This window comes from Mercenaria mercenaria, chromosome 16 (assembly GCF_021730395.1).
Source record: "Mercenaria mercenaria strain notata chromosome 16, MADL_Memer_1, whole genome shotgun sequence".
NCBI classification, from domain to species: domain Eukaryota; kingdom Metazoa; phylum Mollusca; class Bivalvia; order Venerida; family Veneridae; genus Mercenaria; species Mercenaria mercenaria.
Genome location: NC_069376.1, coordinates 10,424,417 through 10,451,385, shown reverse-complemented (window position 1 = coordinate 10,451,385; position 26,969 = coordinate 10,424,417). Strand labels below are relative to the sequence as shown.

Below are 26,969 nucleotides of genomic sequence, written 5' to 3'. Positions count from 1 at the left end.
TCATATCTCGTTTACACAAGAAAATATTTCGTTAATTACAATGAACTATAGCAATAAACTATGTCTTTATGATATTATAATTATTTTTCTCGTAATACCGAAATGTGTATTAAAACTTTAGGAAATTTGACTTCATTTGTAGTAGAATGGTGAATTTGCACATTTCTGGGTATGACTGCAATTCATGTCTCTTATGGCAAAAAAAATCTAAACAAACACTACAAGAATTATGGGTATACATCATCTGAAAAATAAAAGAAAATTATTTTATTATTATTATTATTGCTATTATTATTATTATTATTATTATTATTATTACGTTGTCCATTTTCAGCTTAAAATGCAAGATGTATTTTACAATACATTTCTATCACTGTTTATGGATATACAATGAGGACTTTACTACTTTCTAACGGTTAAAGATTTAATTAAATTTCTGTTATTACATTTGGCATGTTCTTTGATTTTTATTCTACTGGTACTTTGGTGTGTTGGCTCAAAGTCATACGTTTCCCTTCAGATGTTTTATTGCAGCTTCAATTTCTGTAAAACGTTGCCGTGTTATGAAACTTTTTATTTTCATAGCCAACTGCAATGTATGTGTTATTTTAAGAATGGACAGTTATACATGTGTAGTTAAATAATGGTCAGATATAGTAAAATAATCGTGTGTATAGAGCGGTATTGGTACAGTAACTTATATAATGGCTTGTTTGAACGAAAAATAAACAGAGTTTGATTTTCTTTTTTTTTTGTTTATCTGGAGAAAGAAATAGTTTTTAAAAGATAATACGTAAGGGCAGACACAAAGCACCAAAACCAAAGTCCCAGAGCCACGTAAGCCCACAACAAAAAGAAGCTGTAATGGCGAAACTATTTCAGACGGATTGCTTCAAACATCCAACAAGGAATTTATGCTAAATATAGGACGAGAAGGAAATGGTAAGGGGAAAAATTGGACAGGGGGCAGGGGAGGAAACCCGAAGGTAAATTAAAGGTTAAAGTTGAACAAGGACTTATAAGCAAAGAGAAAGCCGCGCTCTTTAACAACAGCCACACCAAAACGTAAACCATAATTGTTTTGCTATGAATTATTTCATAAATGAAGCATTTAATTTATTTGCCAAAACAATATAAAATTACAAATTATCTTTTATAGATATGGTTTAACCACAAAGTTAAATGGAAAGAAAATGGCAGCTGCTGATGCCAATAACCGTGTTCACCTTTTCCGTCTACAAACGCTTATCATAGATGGCGGACTTCTAATATTAAGAAATATACTCGACCAGAATCTCCACGTCCAGAACATTTCTCTAAGTGCATGCTTGAATACAGAAAGACCGACAATTACACATCTCAAGAGCCGGAACACAATTACACAAGTCCAGTATGATCTACTGTATCCACCTGCAGGTGGAAAACTTCCATCGACAGCAGACTTTGACATCACGCTTATAATATGTCTGCTGAGAAATCTGAAAACTTGTGGATTGAACACAAAATTTAAATGGAATGACCCGCTACAGGCAACAGATACAAGTATAGAAGCGGATGTGTTAAGGCTGAAACATTTTAGAAATGAGGTGGAAGCACATTTATATAATAATTATTTTTATACCATGCTTAAATATAGATCAACTTTAATGCAGTGACTATTATCTTATCAAAGTATGGCAATTAACGACAACGTAACTATAACGAAAATTGCACATAAATAAAGCTAAATAAGTTACTATAAATATTCCTCTGTAAAGATAACATAATTATTCTTTCCATTAACACAATTTGTAAAATTCTCATTTACAGGTTGCACATATATCGACAACAACTGGAATCGACGTGAAAACATTCAATTTAAAATGGACGGAAATCGAACAGGTGAGACAATGTATTACAGAAAACATTCCAAAATTTAAATTAACATGGTAATGGTTAATCGCTCTGCTTACTCTTAGGTGAACGGTGACTATTCTAATCAAGTTTATGATTCATACCATGGTTTAAGTGTATTTGTTTGGACCCATGATCGCTGACTATTCTTATAAAGGTTATACCATTATTTAGAGATGGTACCTACCCAAATAAATCAAAGGGGGACAACTCTGAATTGATCAATAAACTGAAGCCAACATTAAACATTGATCAAAAGTGAAAGAAAAATCAGATAGGTCCTTTTTCAAACAACTTAACAGGCAGACAAAATATGACCTACATTTGTTTAAGTCCCTTTGTAGTCAATATACAATATGCACGCTTTTCTCATGACTTACACTGACAATTATTTTGTAAGTTGTAGTGAGGCCCTGATAGAAAGTTTAGTAATGCATGAAGATTATATAGAATAATGCATACGTTCCTTTGAAGAAAATTAACGACATTAAGATATTAAGTTTTGATCTTTTAGCCAAAGTTGTTTATTTATTGTTCTCAATGGTGATACATTGGTTTACACAACATTTATATATCAAAATGTAAGATGTATATATCCAACAATGAGAAATAACAAAAAAAGTTAAATTGGTAACACTAAAATTCATTGTCGTCAAATATAATTACAATGTTTTAAGGAAGTGGTTGTAATTACTACATGTTAAGGTAGCTGACAGGTAATGACTCTATGTAATGTATTTTAATCAATTCTCAATTTAAACATTCTCTGGAGGGAACTAGCACGATCATTTGCTTTCCTTGAAAAACGAATAAATGCTGAAAAAGCATATGGCGATTACTCTATTTGATGATTTTCGTTACAGGTCAAATACCCTAAACAAACTAAAAGGTGTTTTATTTATTGTTGAAAACAAAGTAATCGGGTAATTTCAGATATCAACATTAATTTAAAACTTATACTGTTTACACAACTTGAAAAATGTTTTTGTTGGGGCCTCTCATTTACAAATATATCAACAATTATCACCTGAATTGAGAGCATTCATGAGTGGAAAATATTGATGGTAAAATGGTGTAGAGGTTTGTTTACAATATATAAGCTTTAATAACTTCTTTAAGGTACATTTTTGGTATGGTTTTGGTAAGTTTATAATCAAGAGCATGTCATTCTCTTTCACTCAGAATTTTTTCAAGCGTTTTAGACTCTTGGCTAGTCTTGGAATTTGTCTTTATTAAAAGACAAAATGAAGTTCAGTATAGGCTCTTTCAAAATGTTGAAAGTAGAGTAAACTTACCTTATACTCTATTGAATTTATTTAGCTGTGGGAGCTTTTGATATAGACTATAATTGGGGAAGTCCTAAAATCTTTGAAAAACGGTCAATACAAGAGTTGCCCATTTTGCTTCAGATATTTTGAGAAAGTCATTTTTTAGATATCAAATATTTCTATTTTTGACATGGAGAAGAGGAAAACCATAAATATATTTAGAAAATTGGTGCACTTATCATTTCACTCTGAAAAAAAAACCTATAAAGATGAATTTGAATTTTTTAGGTACCATCTCTACATTATTAAATTCCATATTCGCTGACGACATGCCCAACTGCTCGCTTACCATTCTATTAAAGTGATGAGTTGCTTTTTTGGGGGTGGGTGGGCGGGAGCGGGGGGATTTAATTTCGCATCGACACATGATAGGTCATATGGCGACTTTCCAGCTTTAAAGGTTTTATGAAGACCCCAGGTACTCCTCCGTGCATTATTTCATCACGAGCGAGAGGACACCTTGGTAGAACCACCGCCAGCTGGAAGGCTTCCTCCCGGGAAGAATTCAACGCCCCGAGTGAGGTTCGAACCCACATCAAATGAAGGGCAAATGATTTGAAGTCAGCAACCTTAACCACTCGGCCACGGAGGCCCCGAAAGTGATTACTAGCACATTCTTCCTGACTACAGTTAAAATGTAAAGATTTATACCAATGTTGGCTGACTACTTTTACCAATGTAGTCATTGGTACAAATGCTCCCAAACAATTTTAACCTCCACTATTCGGATAATAGGGTGTGTGTGTGTGTGGGAGGGGGGGGGGGTGGAGCTATTCTACTCGTCCTGGCGTCAACGTGACCTTTTTTGATTAAAGTTTATTCGGCAACCTTTGTTTTTCTGTCATATCTTAGTTACTGTTGCTTATATCATACTGTAACCTCACACTACATTGTCCAGCATACAAACAAAATATGTATAGGGGCAAGGTCCATTATACCCAAGGTCAAGGTCATCAAGGTGTTATACTTACGTTATTTTTAAGGTTAAAGTTTTCGGTAACCTTTGATTTTTTCTGTCATATCTTTGTTACTATTGCTTATAGACAGACAGACAAACATTTTTATTTCAAATCAAATAGGCTAAAAAGCCCATGATGACATACATTTGAAACAAATGCAATAGCGGACAGTGTACAAAACAAATATAGTATTTCAATAACACATACTAATATAGTAACATAAACATCTAGCAAAACTGACATCGAGTTTAATGAAACCCTATTTTTTGAGGAAAGAACATATATTCACCCGGAGAAAGCCGATAAGAAATAGAAATAAGTTATCAAAAATAATGTCATAGCAGAGTGCATTTCAAATGAATTAACCTTACAGCTATTTTAGAATGTCAACATTTCACCTTTTGGTTCCGTTCAATGTTTACCGGAAAGAAAGATAATTACGAGACTGGTAAGCCAATTTCAATTAGCAGTTTCACAATCAGTTTAAGTATTTTTTTATGTAACATATTTGAAAACAATTTTAACAGAGACCAACAAGACAACAACAACACACTGTCACATTAGCTATATAAATACAAAAGTACATAAACTACATAGTACATTATATATTTGTGCTACAATATGGATGCAAAGCCTTGTCGAAAATAAAAATACAAGGCTAGCTAACCTACACATGATTTACATTAAACAACATTTAGCTTAGGAAAACCTATACGAAACCATCGAAAAATAAGGTTTAATTATTCATACTCTAAATAAAACTAATATAAATACTTAAAATTTCCTTTACTTTTCATTTAGTATACTCAATACCTTGCAATGCATATACAAGTCATCTGTGTGATATACATTAAATTATCTATACGTTCTCAAGTTTCTTAATTCAAAGGCATGATATGTATACATACCTAAGTTTTTCAACAGTGTTTTATTCTCGGAAGTTACTAGCTCTACAAACTTATACATACTAGGTTTTGTCCAGAACCTTTTTGGTATATACATTTTTCTAATATTTTGGTATAAAATACATTCAATAACAAAATGATACTCATCTTCTAATTTGTTACAAATTTGATATTTTCTACCGTGTAATGGTATTCTTAGTGGTTTATTCCACCTTCCTGCTTCAGTTAGTAATCTATGGGATGATACTCTTAAACGAGACAAAGCTTGACTGAACTTACTGGTATTAAAACTTTCTAAATATGGTTGAAACTTGAATGATGCGATTGATCTATAAAATAATGCCCTACTTGAGTTATTTAATCGATTATTCCAATTTTGCACGAACTGATCATTTAACCTTTGCTTTACTAAAGAAAGAAACACTTTATCATTACCTACTCCTTGGTATACCCACGCCTCTGCTAAACCAAGAGAACAAAGCAATTTTTTAAGTAAAGTACACCAGTTAACCTTGTTTGGATATAACTCCATGTCGTTTCTCAATAACTGATAAACAATATACACATATTTGTCTTGCCTTAATGTCAATATTCTTAACCAATACTTTATAACCTGCAGCATTTGAGTAGTTTTATAAGAAACTCGTCCAAATTCCCCATAAATAAAATCATTTTGTGTGGTTTTCTTTACTCCAAGTAATTTCTTACAGAATTGCATATGAACCCTCTCTAAAGACTGACTATTTGCAAAACATGTAACTTCACAGCAATAATTTAAAATAGGTGAAACAAGTTTGTCAAACAACTCTAATTTATGTCTAGGCGGAATGTAAGTGAATTTATATAAATATTTATCTAGTTTATACATGGCCTTAAGGGCTTGTCCGGCTAATGTATCTTGCGCACTACTAAGAGATCCTCCAGTAGTAAAAACAATACCTAAGTAGCTAAATTTGTTCACTATTTCAACCACCTTACCATCATCATCATAATAAAACGTTGTGTTTCTGGGAACGGAACCACCCTTTATAAATATTACTACTTTTGTTTTTGAAACATTTACCTTCAGTTTCCATGTGCAGCAATAATCATATAATAAATATAAACTCCTTTGTAATTCTTCAGCAGTATTAGCAAAAAAATAGCTATGTCATCAGCATAAAGCAACATGAATACCTTAAACATATTAACGTTAATACCTTCCATGTTACTATTTATAAAAATTTCTTCTAGGTCATTCAAAAACATAGAAAATAAAAAGGGAGACAAACACTCCCCCTGTCTTACCCCAAGCATACATGTATATTCATTACTTAATTGGTTACAATGCTTAACTCTATATTTGACTGATTCATACATTGACCTTATGACATTTACAATATTTCCTCTAAGACCTAGCTTAATTAACTTGTACCAGAGATTATCACGTACAACATAATCAAAAGCTTTAGTGTAATCCACAAACAATGTATAAAGGGGTTTTCCTTCATTTAATACATGCGTTATTAAACCATTCAATAAAATTTTTTTATCTACTTTGCTCATTTTTGCTCTAAAACCTGCTTGTGTCTCAATATACACATTATAGTTTTCGGCCCAATCCTTCAGTCTGTTATTTAAAATACGTGTGAACAGCTTACCTAAACAGCTTAAAAGAGTAATACCTCTGTAATTTTCTACATTGTTTATACTTCCCTTTTTATGTAAAGGTATCACATAACCTTCAGACCATCTAATAGGAAAATATCCGATTTCAAAAATCTTATTGAATAATACATATAGTACAGGTAATAATATGTCCTTACCAGCAACAAAAAGTTCATTTACAAAAAGGTCAGGACCTCCAGACTTATTATTTTTTAACTGAATATTAGCAATGTCAATTTCTTCAAGAGATAGCTTACTATTAAGTTCTTCAAACATGACTTTAAACTCATTATTTTCATACCTATGTACAAAATCTATAATATCATCATCTGGTACAAAATATCTGTCCTCAGGATTATTTACTGCTCAAAATAATGTTCAAAAGTTGATAATGAAATATTTGTCTGTTTGATTCCGGCAGTTTCTTTTAACATTTTCCAATATAGGCGGGCATTTTTACCTCTACTGTCCAAAAGTTTCTTTGTGTTATCATTATCATAATTAAATCTACATTTTCTCAATGTTGTCTTATATTCTGATCTCGCTGACACCATATTTACTCTATTTATATCATTGTTACATTCCCTATAGTTATCTAAACACTTTATAAATTTATTTTTCTTTTCATAACAGTCTTCATTAAACCACGGTTGATGATTGCTTGAATGGGAAATTTCACTATTATTTTGTTTATCTGATCGCTCAATAAACGGAGAAGCCGTATTACTTAATATATTTTCAAAATCTAAAATACAACTGACAACATTTTCATTAACTGTACATTGATTAATTTCGTCTAACAACTCACTTAATAAATTTGAACATTCTCTGCTACTAAGTTTATCTACATATTCTTGTTTATGTTTAGGCTTCCATGAGCATTTATATTCAATTTGAATTGGTTCATTTTCAGTAGGTACACCTGGACTAGATAATGTATGTTTTGCTTCTTTATCAAATGCATATGTAACAGTTATCAAACAATGATCAGATACAATATTTGGATCACCAATATCAAAACAAACAATGTTATGAAACATATCAGATTTACATAGTAAATAATCTACAGTGCTTCTACCCCTACTGGTTACACAGGTATATTTTCCCAAGTTATAATCAGTACCTTTTCTACCATTTACAATTCTAAAACCAGTTTGCTTGCAAAAGTCTAATAATAACCTGCCGTTATTGTTCACGTGACCTCGATCACATGACGATCTCTTAATCACAGTATCTTTCTCGTAGCCGTCGGGCAATAACTCCATATTACCTGTATTAACACTATCATGCTCGACAAAATCTGGCAAAGTTGACGTGCGAGAGTTAAAGTCGCCAATAATTGAATAATAAGAATCATCATTTGCTAAGTTCTCCACATAATATACAACATACTCTACCAATCTATCAAATACATTGTTATCAACCATTGAGTTCCTGCTACTATCATCCGGAATAACATAGCATAAACCAATGTACAAATCTTTTTTAATTGACAATTTTTTACCAGAAAGACGTAACCAAATTATATCATCCTGTGACGCAATAATTTGACATTCTCCATCAACATGGTGAGTTTTAACATAGATAATAATACCACCCGAGTTACGTTTCGAATAACAGTCAAGCTCGCTTTATACGAACCCATCCGGACCTAAGAAATATGTTCGTATCAAACGAAATTCGTATTAATGAATGTAAGACCAGATAATTTGTCCGAGCAAGTTGGGCAGTATCACCGGTATCATCGTAGAATAGATTCCAATATTATGATACATGAAAGTAGTTAATAGTTTTTAAAACTGATTAAGTTGATTTATTCAGATAACATTGAAATTAATCAAGAAAGTTATACTTAAACAGGTAAAACTGTATTAATTTAAATATTAATGTGCGGTCGAGGTCAAATTATATCCACCGCCAGCATTGAAGCTTGTACTATATAACAAGCATTCTAAGAGGTATAAAAGTTTGTATATTTTAAATTATTCCGTCTTGATCTGGCCTCTAGGTCCATGGTTTTGTAAGCTAGTCCCTTTAAAATTTCTGTATGTGAATCAGCTATTTTGACAACCTGCTGCACTTTCTGATTAACATGTACAAGATTGTTTTAGAAACTATTTAAACCTCTACTACAATTCACTTGCTCATTTCTAATAACTTGTAACTCATCGTACATCTGTAATAGTTTATAATCCATTGAACTATCAATAAAAGTTTGTCTAGAGTTCGAAATCCTTTGTTCACCTTGCTGATCACCCGTTTCCTGCGCCGTTAAAATATCAAAGCGATTCTGAATGGGAACTGAAAAACTTGATGTAAAATCCATGATTCGTCTTTTCAACAACAAAAAATGATACTTTATTTATAAATCAACAGTTCATAGATTACTTTCCACTTGAAAAAGACTAGTCACAGATTCGATTTTGTATTCAAATCCAGGTAAAATTACACTGCAATAAAAACTGTGTTTGCACTGTCCGCCATATTTAATTACATATATACCTTACTGTAAGTTCACATAAACATTGTTCAGCATACAGACAAAGTACTTGCAGGGGCTGGGCCCATTATACCCAAGGTCAAGGTCACAGAGTTGTTATATTCTGAATTATTTTCATGTTATTTTTTTCTCGAAGCCTTCACTTTTAGACATATCATCAATTTTGTACTTTAAAATATAATGACTTGAAATTAAAAATATATTTCTATAATAATTCTCTGCATGTGCTGTTACAAACTCAGTGACTCTAATTGTATTTTTGACAGAATTATGCCCCTTTTGTACTTAAGTTTTTTTTTGCAATCTTCGCTTTCTGGGTATAACTTTAATGCAATGTAGGATAAAGACTTGAAAATTAAAATGCATCTTTATCATCATCATTTGCATGTGTTGTAACAATCCTCATTACATTGATTTGTAGTTTTGAGCACATTATGCCCCTTTCATACATTTGTTTTTAACAAACTTCGTTTTTTGGACATAACTTTCGTACTATACAAGATAATGATTTTTTGAAACTCAAAATATATTTTAACCATCATCATCTGCATGTGTGGTAACACTCCCAATAAGTCTAATTTGTGTTCTTGATAGAACTATGCGCCTTGGTGTATCTTCCTTTTAAAGTAGAGGTCTCTGATTGAGACATATATTTATTTTACAATCAAATCGCCGAGTAGTGGAGCGCGCTGTCTTACTGTCTTACGGACAGTTCTTGTTATCTGTGTAATTTCTAATACCTATGCCTGCTGACTATTCTTAATGTAACAATGAAAACTCATACTCGCTGACCGCTCCTATCAGTGTAATGACACATATCGATGCTTGCTAACTATTGCTATCAGTATAATGATTTTATACCTATGCTCCATCACTACTCTTGTCAGTGTTATAATTTAAACCCATGACCGTTGACTCTACCTACCAATGTAATGATTAACACCTACGATTCTTGGCAACCTTATCAGAGATTTGATTTATACATAGTTTTGCTGACTACCACTTTAAATATCATTACTAAAGCCTTTGCCCGTTAACTTTTCTTATCAATATTATGATTTTTTACCATTTTCTGACAACTCTTATGAACTGTGTAACTAAAACCAATGTTCCCTTCACAGACTACTCTTACCAATTAAAGGACTAATACAAATGCTCATTTACTACTCTAATCAATGTACTGATTGATATATCTCCTTATTGTCATTTTTCATCAATTGAATGTTTACATCCAGTCCTACTTAACAACTCTGTTCAATGTTATACTAGTAACTAATATTCTTGCTCCCTTACTACTCTTATCATTGCCATAATTTACGCAAATACTTGGTACCTGCTCGAATCAATTTAATGATAAATACCCTTGTCAATCAATATTATTTCTAATACCAATTTTAGCAAACTAAAATTATCAATGAAATGATAACAACCAATGCTCAGTGACTGCTTATATCATTGTGACTGTTTTTCCTATTATCCCTGACATCTCCTGTGTTCGGGTTTAACGTCTTTGTCTACTTGTAGCAGTGAGCACAATGCCCAACTTTATAGTGCTGCCTCATTGGAATATCACACCGTAGATACTCCAACCAGTCACATTTTACTAACAACGGGCTGACCAGTCCTAGCACTACCCTCTTAATGCTGAACGCCAAGCGAGGAAGCCACTAGTACCATTTGTACGTTTTTTGGTATGACGCGACCGGGAATCGAACCCACGACCTCCCGCACTCGAGGCGGACGCTCTACCACTACGCTCTCGAGGCGGATCTCTGACTAATCTTATCAATGTAATGTCTAATATCTGTGATCCCTGACAGTAATTATCAATGTATTGATTGATGCCCAGTTCTTTAAGTACTGATTAATACTGATGCTCCCTGAATACTGTTACAACTGAGTGGTACCAATGCTTGGTTACCGTTCTTATGTTAGTGGATAACTCCTTTCATAGTAATGATGAATACCCTCGATCGCGATTCTTCTTTTACGAAATGATGAATACTAATGCTCTCTGATTACTCTTATCAAGGGAATGACTACGATTAATCTTCACAGTCTACAATAAGCAATGTAACGAGTATTACCTAATATGCTCCCTGACATATAAATTGAGATTTCCAATGACTGATAAACTACTCTTATCAATGCAGGGAGAAATACATTTATCCCCTGAATACTCTTATTAATGCGATGTCTATGACCCATGCTGCTACCTAGTCTTTTTAATTTCATCATAAAAACCAATGCCTGTCATCGAACTTGCCAGTGTTTGGGTAGTCTTACCATTTTTATAACTTATGCCAATTCTCAGTTTGATGCTACCTATACCTGACAATACAATTATGAATACACATTTTCCCCGAATAGTCTAATCATTATAATAATGGTCGCTGATTACTACACTATTTTCAATACGCATGCTCCCTGACAACCCTTATCAATGTAATGAATAATACACATGCTCGCTAACTGCACCAATCGATGTATGAATAATACCCATACATCCTGATAATATCTGGTTGTGCTTACTTCCTGTTTAGATGTTTCTGTTTATGATCAGTAGCTAGTAGCTACCATGATCAATATAATAGTTAATACCAGTGTTCCCTGTTATAAAAAAATGAATTGAAAACCGTTGTTCCCTGAATACGCTTATAAATATCATGAGTAATAAATATGCTGATTGACTACTCTCATTATGTAATGAGGAATACCTAACATCTCTGTCTACCTTGATAAATGTAATGATTTATACCCAACCGGCCCTACTTTAATCAATACAATTACTAAATCAATACACTTACTAAATCAAATGCTAGCTGATCATTCTTTTTAATGTTGTGAATAGTAACTGGACTCCCTGTATCACTGTAATGACTTTTATTTTATGCCTATATAGATTCTGTAAAAAAATCTGCTTGTATTTCACAATTAAATATGAACAGACCGACAACAATTCCGTATCGTACCTTTTAAATTCCGAATTGTACCTTCTGTATTGTATGCTGCCGGACTATTTTCGTTAGTATGCATGACCCGATACATTTCTATAAAAAGCGCACATAAAAACTTCACTATGTTCCATTTAATATCATTAAACATGGAAGATTTCGTTCCAGAACAAAACAAGAATTAAAGTGGTAAAGGTATATAATAAAAGGGTCATTATAACAGTAGCTACATCTGGGACTTTGTATTCGGCTCTCGCGGATTTTGCATAGTCGGATCCCACTCGTCGCTTGCGCGCCTCCTGAGATCCAATCTTGCAAAATCCACTCGAGCCGAATACTGCCTCCCAGATCAAGCTACTGTTATAATAACCCTATTAACTGAAACAGAAACAATGATAAACTTATGGTCCGTGACTACTCTTATCGATATTGTGTCTGCTACCAATGCTCGTTGACCAAAATTATCAATGTAATGATTACCACACATGCTTACTAGCTATGGTCATCACTATGATGCTTGTTACCCATGACCCTTTACTTCTAGACAAATGCCTTAACGCGCTTACTACTGTTATCAATGTAGGGACTAGCTCCCCAGCTCTCTGACTTCTCTTGTCAATATACTGAATTATATCAAGCTCCTCGACTACTACTGAACTGATAAATGCCCCTGCTTGCTGATTAATCTAATCAATGTTATAATTGATATCATTGCTACCTTACAAATCTTATCAGAATAATGAACAATGCCCATGCTCGCTGATTATTTTTTAGAAATGTTTTGACTAACGACCATGATCCCTGACTACTCATTAAGTTATCACCAAAACAAATGCTCGCTTACTACTCTAATCAATGAAATGAATAATACCCGTGCCATCTAACAGCTGTAAGCTATGCAATGACAATAACCTTACTCTCTGCTAACTCTTAAAAATGTAAAACATAGCGTTTTCAATATCATAAGTAATACCTTGTCATCGTGACAACTCTTGTCAATGCAATGACAAATGACCCTGTTTGATTACAGAGCTAATCAATATATTAATAAATAATCATAGCTCGCCCGCATAGCTCAATAGAGAGAGCGCAGTTCGGGTGTCGTGAGTTCGAGCCCTGGACGAGGCGTATATTCCCCGTTACGATTTCATAAAAGACATTGCCTCTGAAATCATTCGTTTTCCGCCTCTGATTCATGTGGAGAAGTTGGCAGTTACTTTCGGAGAACAGGTTTATACTGGTACATAAATATAATCCAGGCACACTGATTATGTTCACTGCAGGCCGTTACATAACTTAAATACTGTTGAAAAAAAAGCGTTAAATACTTATTCACACATGCTACTTTTAACAATTTTAACAATGTATCAGTATAATGGTTTGTATTCTTGCTCCTGACTACGTCTTTTAATGTAAAGACTACTGTTGACTACTTTTATTAATGAAATGATACATATCCTTGATCTTTGACTTCTCTTATCACTAACTACACTTTATAAATATAATGATTCAATCTATGTTCCCTGCCTAGTATTATCAGTGTTTCTATTAATGCATATACTTGTTGTCTTCTCTTATCAATGTAAAGATTAATACCTAAACTCCAGATGTTTTAATTAGTATCCATGCTCCCTGACTATCTCTTATCAATCTAATGATTGAAACTTGTACTGCCGAACTACTCTTATAAATGTAATGATTTGTACCGTATGTCTCGTATCAATGCTTTATAAATTTGTAATTTTGGTCACGCCAAATTGAAAAGTTGTTTATCGGATTTTTATCTGAAAATAAATATGAGGCGGCGAGCGAAAAAATAATTTAGATATCTGTTTTTTTTTTTTTTTTTTGAGAAAATCAAGAGCGAACGAAGAGCGAAGTTTTGGCTCTCGAATTCATTGCATCGGCAAACCTTATTTTGTTTTCTATAAAAATGTTTAATGATATAATATCTTCTCGGTGTTCAATTATTCATCAAGCCAGACCTGAAGATCCATACAGAATGAAAATATTTCATTTTACATACCGTTTTCAAAGTATCCATACAACATGATCATTTGATAAGGCGCTGTAAATGTTCTGCCTTGCTTTGAATGAAGTCGATGGTATGTGTCATGTAAGGCATGAGCTAATTTTATTAATCATATAGCAGTTATTTGCGCTTGATTTATTAACTAACTTTCATGCAACTTATTTGAGCGTTTGTTCTATATAATGCTACACGTTTGCATACTAAACTTTATGATATATGTTTAAGTTTAATGTACCAAATTTAAGACGCTGTGTCCTTGATCTTGTCATCAAGAGCATTGCTGTTCAAATAAGCGCCACTTGGCCACCATGTCCCTCTTACATATCTTATGCACCCTTTTCAATAACTTTCCATAGCTCAAATTTGTCATTATTTTACTGTAGGTACTCAATCGGCTGAATGTCCTAAATCCTGTTGCAAACCTGCAGCAGCTAATTAATGAATACAAAAACAGTTCACTTGATCCAAAGGCTGAGGAAAAGTTACAAAAAGAAATACACAGCTGGAGAAACATGGAAAAGGCCTTAGAAACTGAAATACGTCTTGTAAAGAAAGACGTATCAGATGTAATAAAGGAAGTTGGAAACGTTAAAACAGAAGTTGATAACGTGAAGGAAGAGGTTAATGTAGTGAAGAAAGATTTAGCACAACATTTTGGCAAAGTCAAAGAAGGTATTGACGAAGTAAAGAAAGATGTAGCCAAAGAGGTTGGCAAAGTAAAAGAAGATGTTGACGAAGTAAAGAAAGATGTAGAAAAAGAGTTTGGCAAAGTAAAAGAAAATGTTAACGTGGTGAAGAAAGATGTAGCAAAAGAGGTCGACAAAGTAAAAGAAGATGTTGACGAAGTGAAAAAAGGTGTTGCAAAAGAGGTTGGCAAAGTAAAAGAAGATGCTGACGTAGTGAAACAATACGTAGCAATAGAGATTGGCAAAGTAAAAAAAGATGTTGACGAAGTGAGGAAAGATGTGGCTAAAGAGGTTAGCAAAGTAAAAGAAGATACTGACGTTGTGAAAAAGGATGTAGCAAAAGAGGTTGGCAAAGTAAAAGAAGATGTGGACGAATTGAAGAAAGGTGTAGCAAAAGAGGTTGGCAAAGTAAAGGAAGATTTTGACGAAGTGAAGAAAGATGTAGCTAAAGTGGTTGGCAAGGTTAAAGAAGATACTGACGTTGTGAAAAAGGACGTAGCAAAAGAGGTTGGCAAAGTAAAAGAAGACGTGGACGAAGTAAAGAAAGATGTAGCAAAAGAGGTTGGCAAAGTAAAGGAAGATTTTGACGAAGTGAAGAAAGATGTAGCAAAAGAGGTTGAAAAAGTTAAAGAAGATGTTGACTTAGTGAAGAGAGATGTAGAAAAAGAGATGCACAATATGAAGGCCGTAAAAGAAAGGATTGCTCAACTAGAATTTGGAAAGAAATTTCAAGGTAAAAAGTAATTTTAGTAGTTGTATCTTTAACAACACCATTTTCAAACATGGTCCAAGGAGAAATTATTTTGTAGGCTCGTTAAAGCATTCAAGTCTCAATATCTTGCATCAACAAAACATTCATCATAGAAATTGTTGATATGAAATAAAAGAAATGTGAATAGCGTTTAGTTTTTTTAAGATGTTGATTGTTTAGCCACAGATTAAAGTATGTGATATTTAGTAGAATTTCGAAAGTAGCAAAATCTACCTATTAGTAATGCCATTTTTTTGTATGTAACCGATTTAAGAGTCTCTCATTTTTATATATCACGATTTTTCATCTACAACTAGACAGAATTATAGCCTAGAAGTAATTGTAATTTGGAAAATTTCTTCATTGAAAATTCGTCTGCGATACATGTACAAATGTAAAACCAACTGCCACCAACGTTAATTGAAAGTCGATTGCGACCTGTTGGTAATAGAAATGCAGTAGTTGCATCACAGACAATATTAAAAAGAACAGAAATGTCCAATGAGGCTATACTTTTAGTATAGCCTGAACCATTCTCCATTACAAATAAAATCTTACGACTATTTGAGGCACACCATGAGGAAACCAACATGGTGTTTTTGCGACCACTGTAGATCCAGACCAGTCTGCGCAACGGCGTAGTCTGGTCAGGATCCACACTGTTCGCTAACGGTCTCTATAATTGCAATAGGGAACAATAAGGAAAGCGAACACTATGGATCCTGACCAGACAGTACAAATGCGCAGGCTGGTCTGGATTCATGCTGGTCGCAAATGCACTATGTTGTTTTTTGATGGTGCGGCTCATTTTATTATTGAAAGAAACGGGTGTTTTAATCACACGTTTCCACTGCTTAACTTTGACGGATTACTTTATGCTCATGTTGGTGTAAAGTTGTGTTCATTAAAAATGAAAGAAATATGCCTCACTGGTAAAATCACGGACCACGTTATTCAACTAGAAACTAAATAACACTGTATTTGATCTCACTTCTCTGTCAGTTTGGGATATCGTTCTCATAGAAAGTCAGTCTAGGGAATGATGAAGGTTTAAAGTTTAAAATAAAAGTTATTCACTCAACTCTGGAATTGCCGATCTTTTTATGTAGCGATGTATAGCACTGCAATTTCCCTTTAAAACTGTATCAGCTTCTATGAGCTAAAGTTGTAGCCATTTTGTTAGTGGTTTTTTAATCAAGCCATTTTTGCCCGGACAAAATATGTTTTGAACAGACAATACATTCAAAGTTGTACAGAACAGATTATCATTTATAGCTTATAAATACACGATTTTTAATACTTGAACCATTATGAAGATTTCGTATAATTCTGTATAATTGTAAAACAGATTTATTACAAATATGAATATTTGTGAAAATGGTGAAGGATCTTGTCAACGTTGAATCTTGTTTACGACCTTTGTGTTGAAAGTTTCCTTCATATATGTTTCACAATTTAATGAAACGCTTCATTCGTAAGCTATATCCAACCAAAATTAATAGTGGTACATATTCAAGAACAAAAAGCGAATTAAGTACAATCTGTTAAATAACTTTTTAGAAACTGTACTCGCAATTTTAACCACTAGTAAACTTTCCTAGTAGCAGACGAGAATGTGTAAACAAAAGAGAACAAAAAAGAGTCGTCGCATTATACTGGCCTACTTTAGAGTGTTTACGACCGGTACGTGGTTCGGTCTGTTAACAGACTATACTGCTTTAAGTATCATATAAATAAAATGTACAAGGAAACCCAGCATCTATCGGTTGTGTGTGTTGGTCTGTCTGTAAAATGTCCGTCCATGCATAAACATGTGTTGCTCTTGTGTATCAATCAAAGTATCTTTAATTAATATTGATTGGGTTACTAGTAGTTTGTTTTTGTTTTCAGAAGAAACAGATGCAAGTACGGCTGTACATGCACAGCATTCGGCGGCGGAAGAGGAATATCTTCAAAAGAAAAATCGTAAGTTGATTTCTTTTGTTAGATGATCTTCATTCAAAATATGTATCCATTAAAAATTTACAGAGGTAGATACTGAGAACAAACACCGAAATTAATACAATCCGATAAAACTGAAAATTTTCAGCAGTCGTCAACATTCGTGAACTTTATGGGTTGGAGCAGAAAATGGCAGCAAATGGCGAAATAACGTGCGTTCGCATTGTATTTGTCCCAATTTACAGAAATCACGTACAGATGTTTATATTCCATGACTGCAAAGTTCGATTCGGAAGTAGATTATACTGGTATAAGAGTCATATGAAGAAAGTAAACAACATTTAGTCATAACAGTATTTGCTTTGTCCGTCTGTTTGTCCATTCTTACATTTGGATACTTCTAACTTGCTACAGATGGGAATAAAAGTTTATGTGTATCTGTCCTCAAGTCATTCCGATATGCTTTTGTGGTTATCACGTCTCTCTAGTATATGTCAATAGTTTCTATGTGCAGACGTCCTCAGGCCCTTCCGTTAGGCTTTTGTGTCCATCACGTATCTATATTTCTAGTATATGTCAACAGTTTCTAAGTGCAGCCGTCATTAAGCCTTTCTGTTCGATTTTTGTGTAAATCACGTTTCTATATCTCTAATAAATGTCAACAGTTTTAAGTGCAGCCGTTCTCAAGCCCTTCCGTCAAGATTTTGTATCCATCAAATTTCTATATTTCTAGTATATGTCAAAAGTTTCTAAGTGCAGCCGTCATCAAGCCTTTCTGTAATGTTGTATGTCCTTTACGTTTTTTGTGAGTAAACAAACGGGGCCCTACTGTTTTTTATGTGTTGCTTGTTCGTTTTTCTATGTTATTTAGTTGTGTGTGGTTGTGTGTTCATCTTTCCAATTGGTACATATGTGTTTGCGCTATTGTGGTTTACGTTGTAGTATGATTGATATTAAGGAACGTGGTTTTCCCTTTACTGTTCAACTTTCCTTCCCCCGCCTCCGACCCCATTTTGCCCCTTACCATTCCCTTCCCCTCCTTCTATATTTAGCATTTAGCATAAATAAATATGTACTTGTCGGATGTTTGAAGCAACTCGTCTGAAACATTTTTACATTAGAGCTTCTTTTTGTTGTGGGCTTGCTTTGCGGGTGCGTGGCTCTGGGGCTGTGTGTTTAGTGCTCTGTGCTTCCGAGAAATCTACCCTTACATTTTATCCTTTGTATCTCTAGTATATGTAAATAGTTTCTCGGTGCAACCATCCTCAAGCCCTTCCGTTAGGTTTCTGTGTCCTTTACGTTTCTATATCTCTAGTATATGCCAATAGTTTCTGAGTGCAACCATCCTCAAGACCTTTCGTTAGGTTTTGTGTCCTTTACGTTTCTATATCTCTAGTATGTGTTGATAGTTTCTAAGTACACCATCCTCAAGCCCTTCTGTTATGTCCTGCGTTCTAGTGTATATCGATAGTTTTTAATTGAAACCATCCTCAAGCCTTCTGGTAAGTCTTGTGTACATCACGTCTATATCTCTAGTATTATAATATGTCAATAGTTTCTAAGTGTAGCCCTTCTCGAGCACTTCCGTAAAGATTTAGTATCCATCTCATTACTGTATTTCTAGTATATGTCAATAGTTTTTAAGTGCAGCCGTCCTCAAGCCTTTCCGTTAAGTTTTGTGTCCATCACGTTTCTACATCTCTTGTATACGCCAATAGTTTCTAGGTTTAGCCTTCTTAGGATGGTCGCAATCACGTTTGTGTACCTCTAGTATATGTCGAAAGTTTCCAAGTGTAACCGTTCCCAAATACTAGCATTAGGTTTGTGTGCCCATCACACTTCTATACCTCTAGTAAATGTCAATAGTTGTTTAGTGCAACCATCCTCAAGCCCATCTGAAAGGTCTTGTGTACATCACATTTCAATATATGTCTAGTATATTTCAATAGTTTTTAAGTCAGCCATTCTCAAGAACTTCCTTCAAGATTTTAAATCCATTGCATATCTATATCTCTAGTATATGTTAGTAGTTTCAAGAGCCGTCCTAAAGCCTTTCCTTTAGGTTTTTGTTTCCATCTCGTTCCTATATCTCTAATAAATGTTTTTAGTTTTTGATTGCATCCGTCCTCAAGCACTATAATTAGGTATGCGTGTTCATCACTTTTTATACGCCCGTTTGAAAAACGGGACGTATTATGGGAACGCCCCTGGCGGGCGGGCGGCGTCCACAGACTTTGTCCGGAGCATATCTTCTACATGAATGATGAAACTTGGCACAGTTGTTCACCATCATGAGACGGAGTGTCTTGCGCAAAACCAGGTCCCTAGGTCTAAGGTCAAGGTCACATTTAGAGGTCAAAGGTCAAATTCAAGAATGACTTTGTCCGGAGCATATCTTCTTCATGCATGGAGGGATTTTGATGAAAGTTGGCACAATTGTTCATCATCATGAGACGGAGTGTCATGCGCAAGAAACAGGTCCCTAGCTCTAAGGTCAAGGTCACACTTAGAGGTCAAAGGATACAAGAAAGAAAACTTTGTCCGGAGCATATCTTCTTCATGCATGGAGGGATTTTGATATAACTTGGCACAAATGTTCATCACCACGAGGCGGAGTGTCATGCGCAAGAAACAGGTCCCTAGGTCTAAGGTCAAGGTCACACTTAGAGGTCAAAGGATACAAGAATGAAAACCTTGTCCGGAGCATTTCTTCTTCATGCATAGAGGGATTTTGACATAACTTTGCACAAATGTTCACCCCCACAAGGCGGAGTGTCTTGCGCAAGAACCAGGTCCCTAGGTCAAAGGTCAAGGTCACACTTAGAGGCCAAAGGTCAGATACAATAATGACTTTGTCCGAAGCATTTCTTCTTCATGCATGGAGGGATTTTGATGTAAATTGGCACAATTATACACCATCATGAGACGAAGTGTCATGCGCAATTCCCTTCTTTAGAATTACTTCCCTTTGTTGTTAGTATAAATAGCTTATATTGTAACTTTTTCATTACTAGTCGTAGGGAAAAATCGAGACCACTTTTCTGTAGTACAACATGCATGCTACATCCAATTATGAGGTGTATTTTGACTAATCTCTACCTGGTTAAGATTTTTTTTGTGTGGACTTACAATTTTTTGGGGGATTTTTTTTTTTTTTTTTTTTTTTTTTTTTTTTTTTTTTTTTTTTAAGATTATCTTCCCTTAGTTGTTACTATTATTATTATTATACCAGATTTATATAACGCCCTTTTCATGATCAATTTCACGTTCAAAGGCGCTTTACATAGTTCAAATGCAGCCACACAAGGCGCATAATTCATCCTCTACTAGTACAGACACAGAGCGATCTGACCAGAGGGACAGAGTGAGACAAAGCCCCCACGACAGAGAGATCAGAAATCAGATACAGGCATGTCCGGCTAACTTAGCCTAGCTCGTTGCGAATAGACAGCCTGGTTCTTTAACGTGCCCAGTGTATAGCACTGATACACGCAAGGATTGCCTGGGTTCCTGACCAGTACACCTCTAGTTGGGTGGGAAACACTGAAAAGCGTTTCTGAAAATTCCCGAGTAGCTGCTACTATAAATAACTTATATTGTAACTTTTTTATAATTGACCGTAGGGAAAAAACAAGACCACTTTTCTGTGGTACAACATGGATGTTACTTTCAAATTTTAGGTGTATTTAAGGTATCTCTACCTGGTAAGGAGTTTTTTTGTGGACTAAGAAAAACAAATGACTTACAATGATTACTAAACAACCACAAAATTAAAATTCCATTTGCAAATACAGGTGCTAGAGTAAAGAAATTTGCTGTGACGGGCGTATATTGTGACATTCTGGCACTCTTGTTTATTTTGGAATTAACGTCGCACCGACACATGATAGGTCATATGGCGACTTTCCAGCTTTAATGGTGGAGGAAAACCCAAGGTGCCCCTCCGTGCACTATTTCATCACGAGCGGGCACCTGGGTAGAACCACCGACCTTCCGTAAGCCAGCTGAATGGCTTCCTCACATGAAGAATTCAACGCCCCGAGTAAGGCTCGAACCCTCATCGATGAGGGGCAAGTGATTCGAAGTCAGCGACATTAACCACTCGGTCACGGAGGCCCCTTGTGTCCATCACATTTCTATATCTCTAATATATGTCTATAGGTTCTAAGTACAGCCGTCTTCAAGCCCTTCCGTTAGATTTGTGTGTCCATCACTTTTCTATATCTCTAGTATATGCTGACAGATTCTAAGTGTATCCATTCTCAAGCACTTTCCATCATGTTTATATATCTCTAGTATATGTAAATAGGTTCTAAGTGCAGCCGTCCTCAAGTCCTTGCATTAGATGTTTGTGTCCATCACGTTTCTACATCTCTAGTATGTGTCAATTGTTTCTAGGTGAAGCCGTCCTCAAACCATATCAGTTAAGTTGGTCTGCAGTTCGCAGTTCGCAGTTCGCGTTTCGAATTGCGAACTGCAATCTGGTCTGCAGTTCGCGATTCGAATTGCAAACTGTAAACTGGTCTGCACTTTACGATTCAAATGTCAACGTGCAGTCTGATCTACACTGTCCTGCGCATTGCAGACAAGAATGCATTTCACGGTTGGTCTGCAGTTCGCGTTTCGAATTGCGAACTGCAAACTGGTCTGCAGTTCGCGATTCGTGTTGCGAACTGCAAACTAGTCTGCAGTTTACGATTCAAATTTCAACGTGCAGTCTGATCAACACTGCCCTGCGCATTGCAGACAAGAATGCATTTCACAGTTGGTCTGCAGTTCGCGTTTCGAATTGTGAACTGCAAACTGGTCTGCAGTTCGCGATTCATGTTGCGAACTGCAAACTAATCTGCAATTTACGATTCAAATTTCAAAGTGCAGTCTGATCAGCACTGTCCAGCGCATTGCGGACCAGAATGCATTTAATAATTAGTCTGCAGTTCTCATTTCGCGTTTCCAACTGCGAACTGGTCCGCGGTTCGCGTTCCAGATTGCAAACTGCAATCTTGTCTGCTGATTACAATAAAAATTTCAAAGTGCAGTCAGATCAGCACTTTCTTGCGCATTACAGACAATAATACATTTCACTGTTGGTCTATAGTTCGCAGTTTGTGTTTCCAATTGTGAACTGCAAACTGGTCTGCAGTTCGCAGTTTGCAGTTCGCGATCTGAATTGCGAACTGCAAACTGGTCTGCAGTTCGCGAATCGAATTGCGAACTGCAAACTGGGACACCATTTACGATTCAAATTTCAAAGTGCAGTCTGATCAGCACTGTCCAGCGCATTTCGGACAAGAATGCTTTTCATAACTAGTTTGTAGTTCGCATTTTGCGTTTCCAACTGCGAACAGCAAACTGGTCCACAGTTCGCGTTTCAAATTGCAAACTGCAATCTTGTCTGCAGATTACAATAAAAATTTCAAAGTGCAGTCTGATCAGCACTTTCTTGCGCATTGCAGACAAGAATGCATTTCACAGTTGGTCTATAGTTCGCCGTTTGTGTGTCCAATTGTGAACTGCAAACTGATCTGCAGTTCGCAGTTCGCGTTTCGAATTGCGAACTGCAAACTGGTCTGCAGTTCGCAGTTCACAGTTCGCGATTCGAATTGCGAACTGCAAACTGGTCTGCAGTTCGCGATTCGAATTCGAACTGCAAACTGGTCTGCAGTTCGGGATTCGTATTGCAAACTGTAAACTGGGCTACAATTTACGATTCAAATTTCAAAGTGCAGTCTGATCAGCACTGTCCAGCGCATTGCGGACAAGAATGCTTTTCATAATTAGTCTGTAGTTCGCATTTCGCGTTTCCAACTGCGAACTGCAAACTGGTCCACAGTTCGCGTTTCAAATTGCAAACTGCAATCTTGTCTGCTGATTACAATAAAAATTTCAAAGTGCAGTCAGATCAGCACTTTCTTGCGCATTACAGACAAGAATACATTTCACTGTTGGTCTATAGTTCGCAGTTTGTGTTTCCAATTGTGAACTGCAAACTGGTCTGCAGTTCGCAGTTTGCAGTTCGCGATCTGAATTGCGAACTGCAAACTGGTCTGCAGTTCGCGATTCGAATTGCGAACTGCAAACTGGGACACAATTTACGATTCAAATTTCAAAGTGCAGTCTGATCAGCACTGTCCAGCGCATTTCGGACAAGAATGCTTTTCATAATTAGTTTGTAGTTCGCATTTTGCGTTTCCAACTGCGAACAGCAAACTGGTCCACAGTTCGCGTTTCAAATTGCAAACTGCAATCTTGTCTGCAGATTACAATAAAAATTTCGAAGTGCAGTCTGATCAGCACTTTCTTGCGCATTGCAGACAAGAATGCATTTCACAGTTGGTCTATAGTTCGCCGTTTGTGTGTCCAATTGTGAACTGCAAACTGGTCTGCAGTTCGCAGTTCGCGTTTCGAATTGCGAACTGCAAACTGGTCTGCAGTTCGCAGTTCACAGTTCGCGATTCGAATTGCGAACTGCAAACTGGTCTGCAGTTCGCGATTCGAATTCGAACTGCAAACTGGTCTGCAGTTCGGGATTCGTATTGCAAACTGTAAACTGGGCTACAATTTACGATTCAAATTTCAAAGTGCAGTCTGATCAGCACTGTCCAGCGCATTGCGGACAAGAATGCTTTTCATAATCAGTCTGTAGTTCGCATTTCGCGTTTCCAACTGCGAACTGCAAACTGGTCCACAGTTCGCGTTTCAAATTGCAAACTGCAATCTTGTCTGCTGATTACAATAAAAATTTCAAAGTGCAGTCTGATCAGCACTTTCTTGCGCATTGCAGACAAGAATGCATTTCACAGTTGGTCTATAGTTCGCCGTTTGTGTTTCCAATTGCGAACTGCAAACTGGTCTGCAGTTCGCGATTCGAATTGCGAACTGCAAATTGGCCTGCAGTTCGCGATTCGAATTGCGAACTGCAAACTAGTCTGTTCTGCAGTTAGCGATTCGAATTCGAACTGAAACTGGTCTGCAGTTCAAGATTCAAAATAAAAGTGAATTTGAAGGTTACTCTTATATTTTAAAGTAATAGGTCAGTGTTTGCTAAATATAAAATTTTGAGCCGTGCCATGAAAAAATCAACATAGTGGGTTTGCGACCAGCATGGATCCAGACCAGCTTGAGCATCCGCGCAATCAGGTCAGGATCCATGCTGTTCGCTAATGGTTTCTCTAATTGCAGTAGGCTTTAAAAGCGAACAGCATGGATCCTGACCAGACTGCGCGGATGTGGGCTGACAGTGACTTGAACATTCCGGCTAGTTACTTCATTATCCGGGCAATTTCCGTCAAATGAAACAGTTCTTTGATTAATCTTACAATTAATCTTTCGTTGATTTTATTTACAAAGGGCAATATAATTTTTGTTTAAAATTGAAATGATATACACACATGTACTGTAATAGAAATCACACAATGTAAAGCTGAATTATTTTACAGGAACAACGCACTACTGCAAAAGCTGCACAAGATTTTTTTATTTTATTTTTTATATGTCAGTTCATGTGTTTTATGACCTTTTAATAAGTCCTAAATACAATAGAAATGTATTTGAGTTAAAAACATTCCATAAGAAAAAATGTTATAACATCATGACAGTAAACGGGTTGGGCTTTAAGCCATTCAAGAGTTACATTAGGCCATACTTGGCTGTAGACGATCCTTATAATGGGTGTAAATGTCTTTACATTGAAACATGTCACCATACATATATCAACTGATAAAATAAAGATAAAATAATACAAAGTTTTCACAAAAAAAAAAAAATCACGCGCTCTGTAAAGAAATACAAACTACAATATTAAAGATATTTCAAAATATTCCTTGCCACACCGACTGGTGAATTAATTGAAGTAATCATAAGAATTCTAAATGATTTTAATTTAGTTTTCTATGAATTTTACTGTATTGCTCGTAAGAGTACATTAACTACTCTGAGCGTAGAAGGAATTTGGCAGTAAAAGGTACTAAGAGAACACCAGTGAATTTCTTTCTCTCATTCTAGCTCTCCTTTATACTCATAAAACAAACCAAGAAGATTGGTCATACAGGACGGATTACACCAAACCGGAAGTGACTACTCAGTGTTACATGTGAAGCAGTCCAAAATGTAGTTCCATGCTATGGATGAAGTCTGGTATAATGAGTGACATGAGGAGGTGACAGTTAAATTTTTGGCTTATGTTTATTGCTTATTGTATTTGAGAATAGATCTAGACCATTTTCATTGTAAATTTCCTGGAATAAGTTTTATTCTTTGCGAAAAATGTCTACCTACGCGTAATTGCTAAACGGCTGTTTTCATGGGGGCATTTTTAGAGGGTGATGTTTCTCAGAACAGATTATTTTTCTTACATACAACATAACGTGTCAATATTTTTCTATTTTTGATAAGAAGACATGTTATACTAAATGACCATATATGGTTTTCATATCATTGAAATGCTCTAAAGTGCTGAAAATGAGGTCTGAATGTTTTGTTATTAATATGAAATAAATAAGGAATTGAATTGGTAGAATGTAATCTACATGACAAGAATTCACAAAGACTGTACGGGCAAGGATGAAGTGCCTCGGACATCTCCGTTAATATTCGTAATAACACGTTCATTGCCGAGGATATCCAATTCAATTAAACAGCAGACGATACCGCCAGGGAAAAGTATTAAGGTGGCAGGGGAGTGCAGATTTGCGAATTCCACATTGACGTGTGGGTACCAGTGTTGAAATATCCATAGAAATCTCGTTTTTGCTTATTTTTCTTTGAAACTACTATGGACCATTGCAGATACTATAGACTACATAAAGACGACTCTCCAGTCCTATGCACCTGTCGCTTTCCATGCCAGATGTAGTGAAAATTGGCCAAATCACCCAAATTTTATAGACCAAAATTAGCCTAACCGGGCCTCACGTTGATCTCTGCCATTCATCCATTTCATATTTTTAAATCCAATTGCGTAGCATATATGTATAGTGCGAAAATAGATGCATCCCCAGGTGGTGTGGAATGTGTCTCCCAACCACCACTTTATTTCCCAAATTTTTCACTTGAAAAAAATGTGGATGGATGGCACCCGAGCGTCGGGCCCGGGACGTTTTGTTCTGGTGTTTTATGTTTTAGCCTAAACCCGGGAAAAGTACGGAGCTAGGAATTTAAAAACCCGCCATGTAGAATCATTAACCGTTCCTCATTCCCAGATATATTAAAGAATTAAAAACGATAAATAACCAGTAAGTGGGATATGCCTTTATATCTACCCTGTCCTGTTTATACAGAAATTCGACCGGGGCCAAACTACGAAACTGCTCCCCTGCCACCTTAGTTTCCCCGCTATGCGCGGCGCACGTCACTATTAAGTTTAAAGAATATG

At 35.6% G+C, this 26,969-nt stretch overlaps 2 protein-coding genes across 3 annotated transcripts in view; one reads left to right on the top strand and one right to left on the bottom strand.

Annotated features, from left to right (window-relative positions):
• The window catches only part of LOC123540064 (uncharacterized), a 414,957-nt gene that overhangs the window by 123,313 nt on the left and 264,675 nt on the right, over positions 1 to 26,969 (bottom strand). The gene's annotated exons all lie outside the window — the stretch shown is intronic.
• Positions 1,150 to 17,934, top strand: LOC123539715 (periplakin-like). Its single transcript, XM_053526103.1, has 4 exons — positions 1,150 to 1,586; positions 1,810 to 1,881; positions 14,602 to 15,637; positions 17,546 to 17,934. The coding sequence occupies exons 1-4, from the start codon at positions 1,194 to 1,196 to the stop codon at positions 17,644 to 17,646; spliced, it is 1,602 nt and encodes a 533-aa protein (XP_053382078.1). The 5' UTR covers positions 1,150 to 1,193; the 3' UTR covers positions 17,647 to 17,934.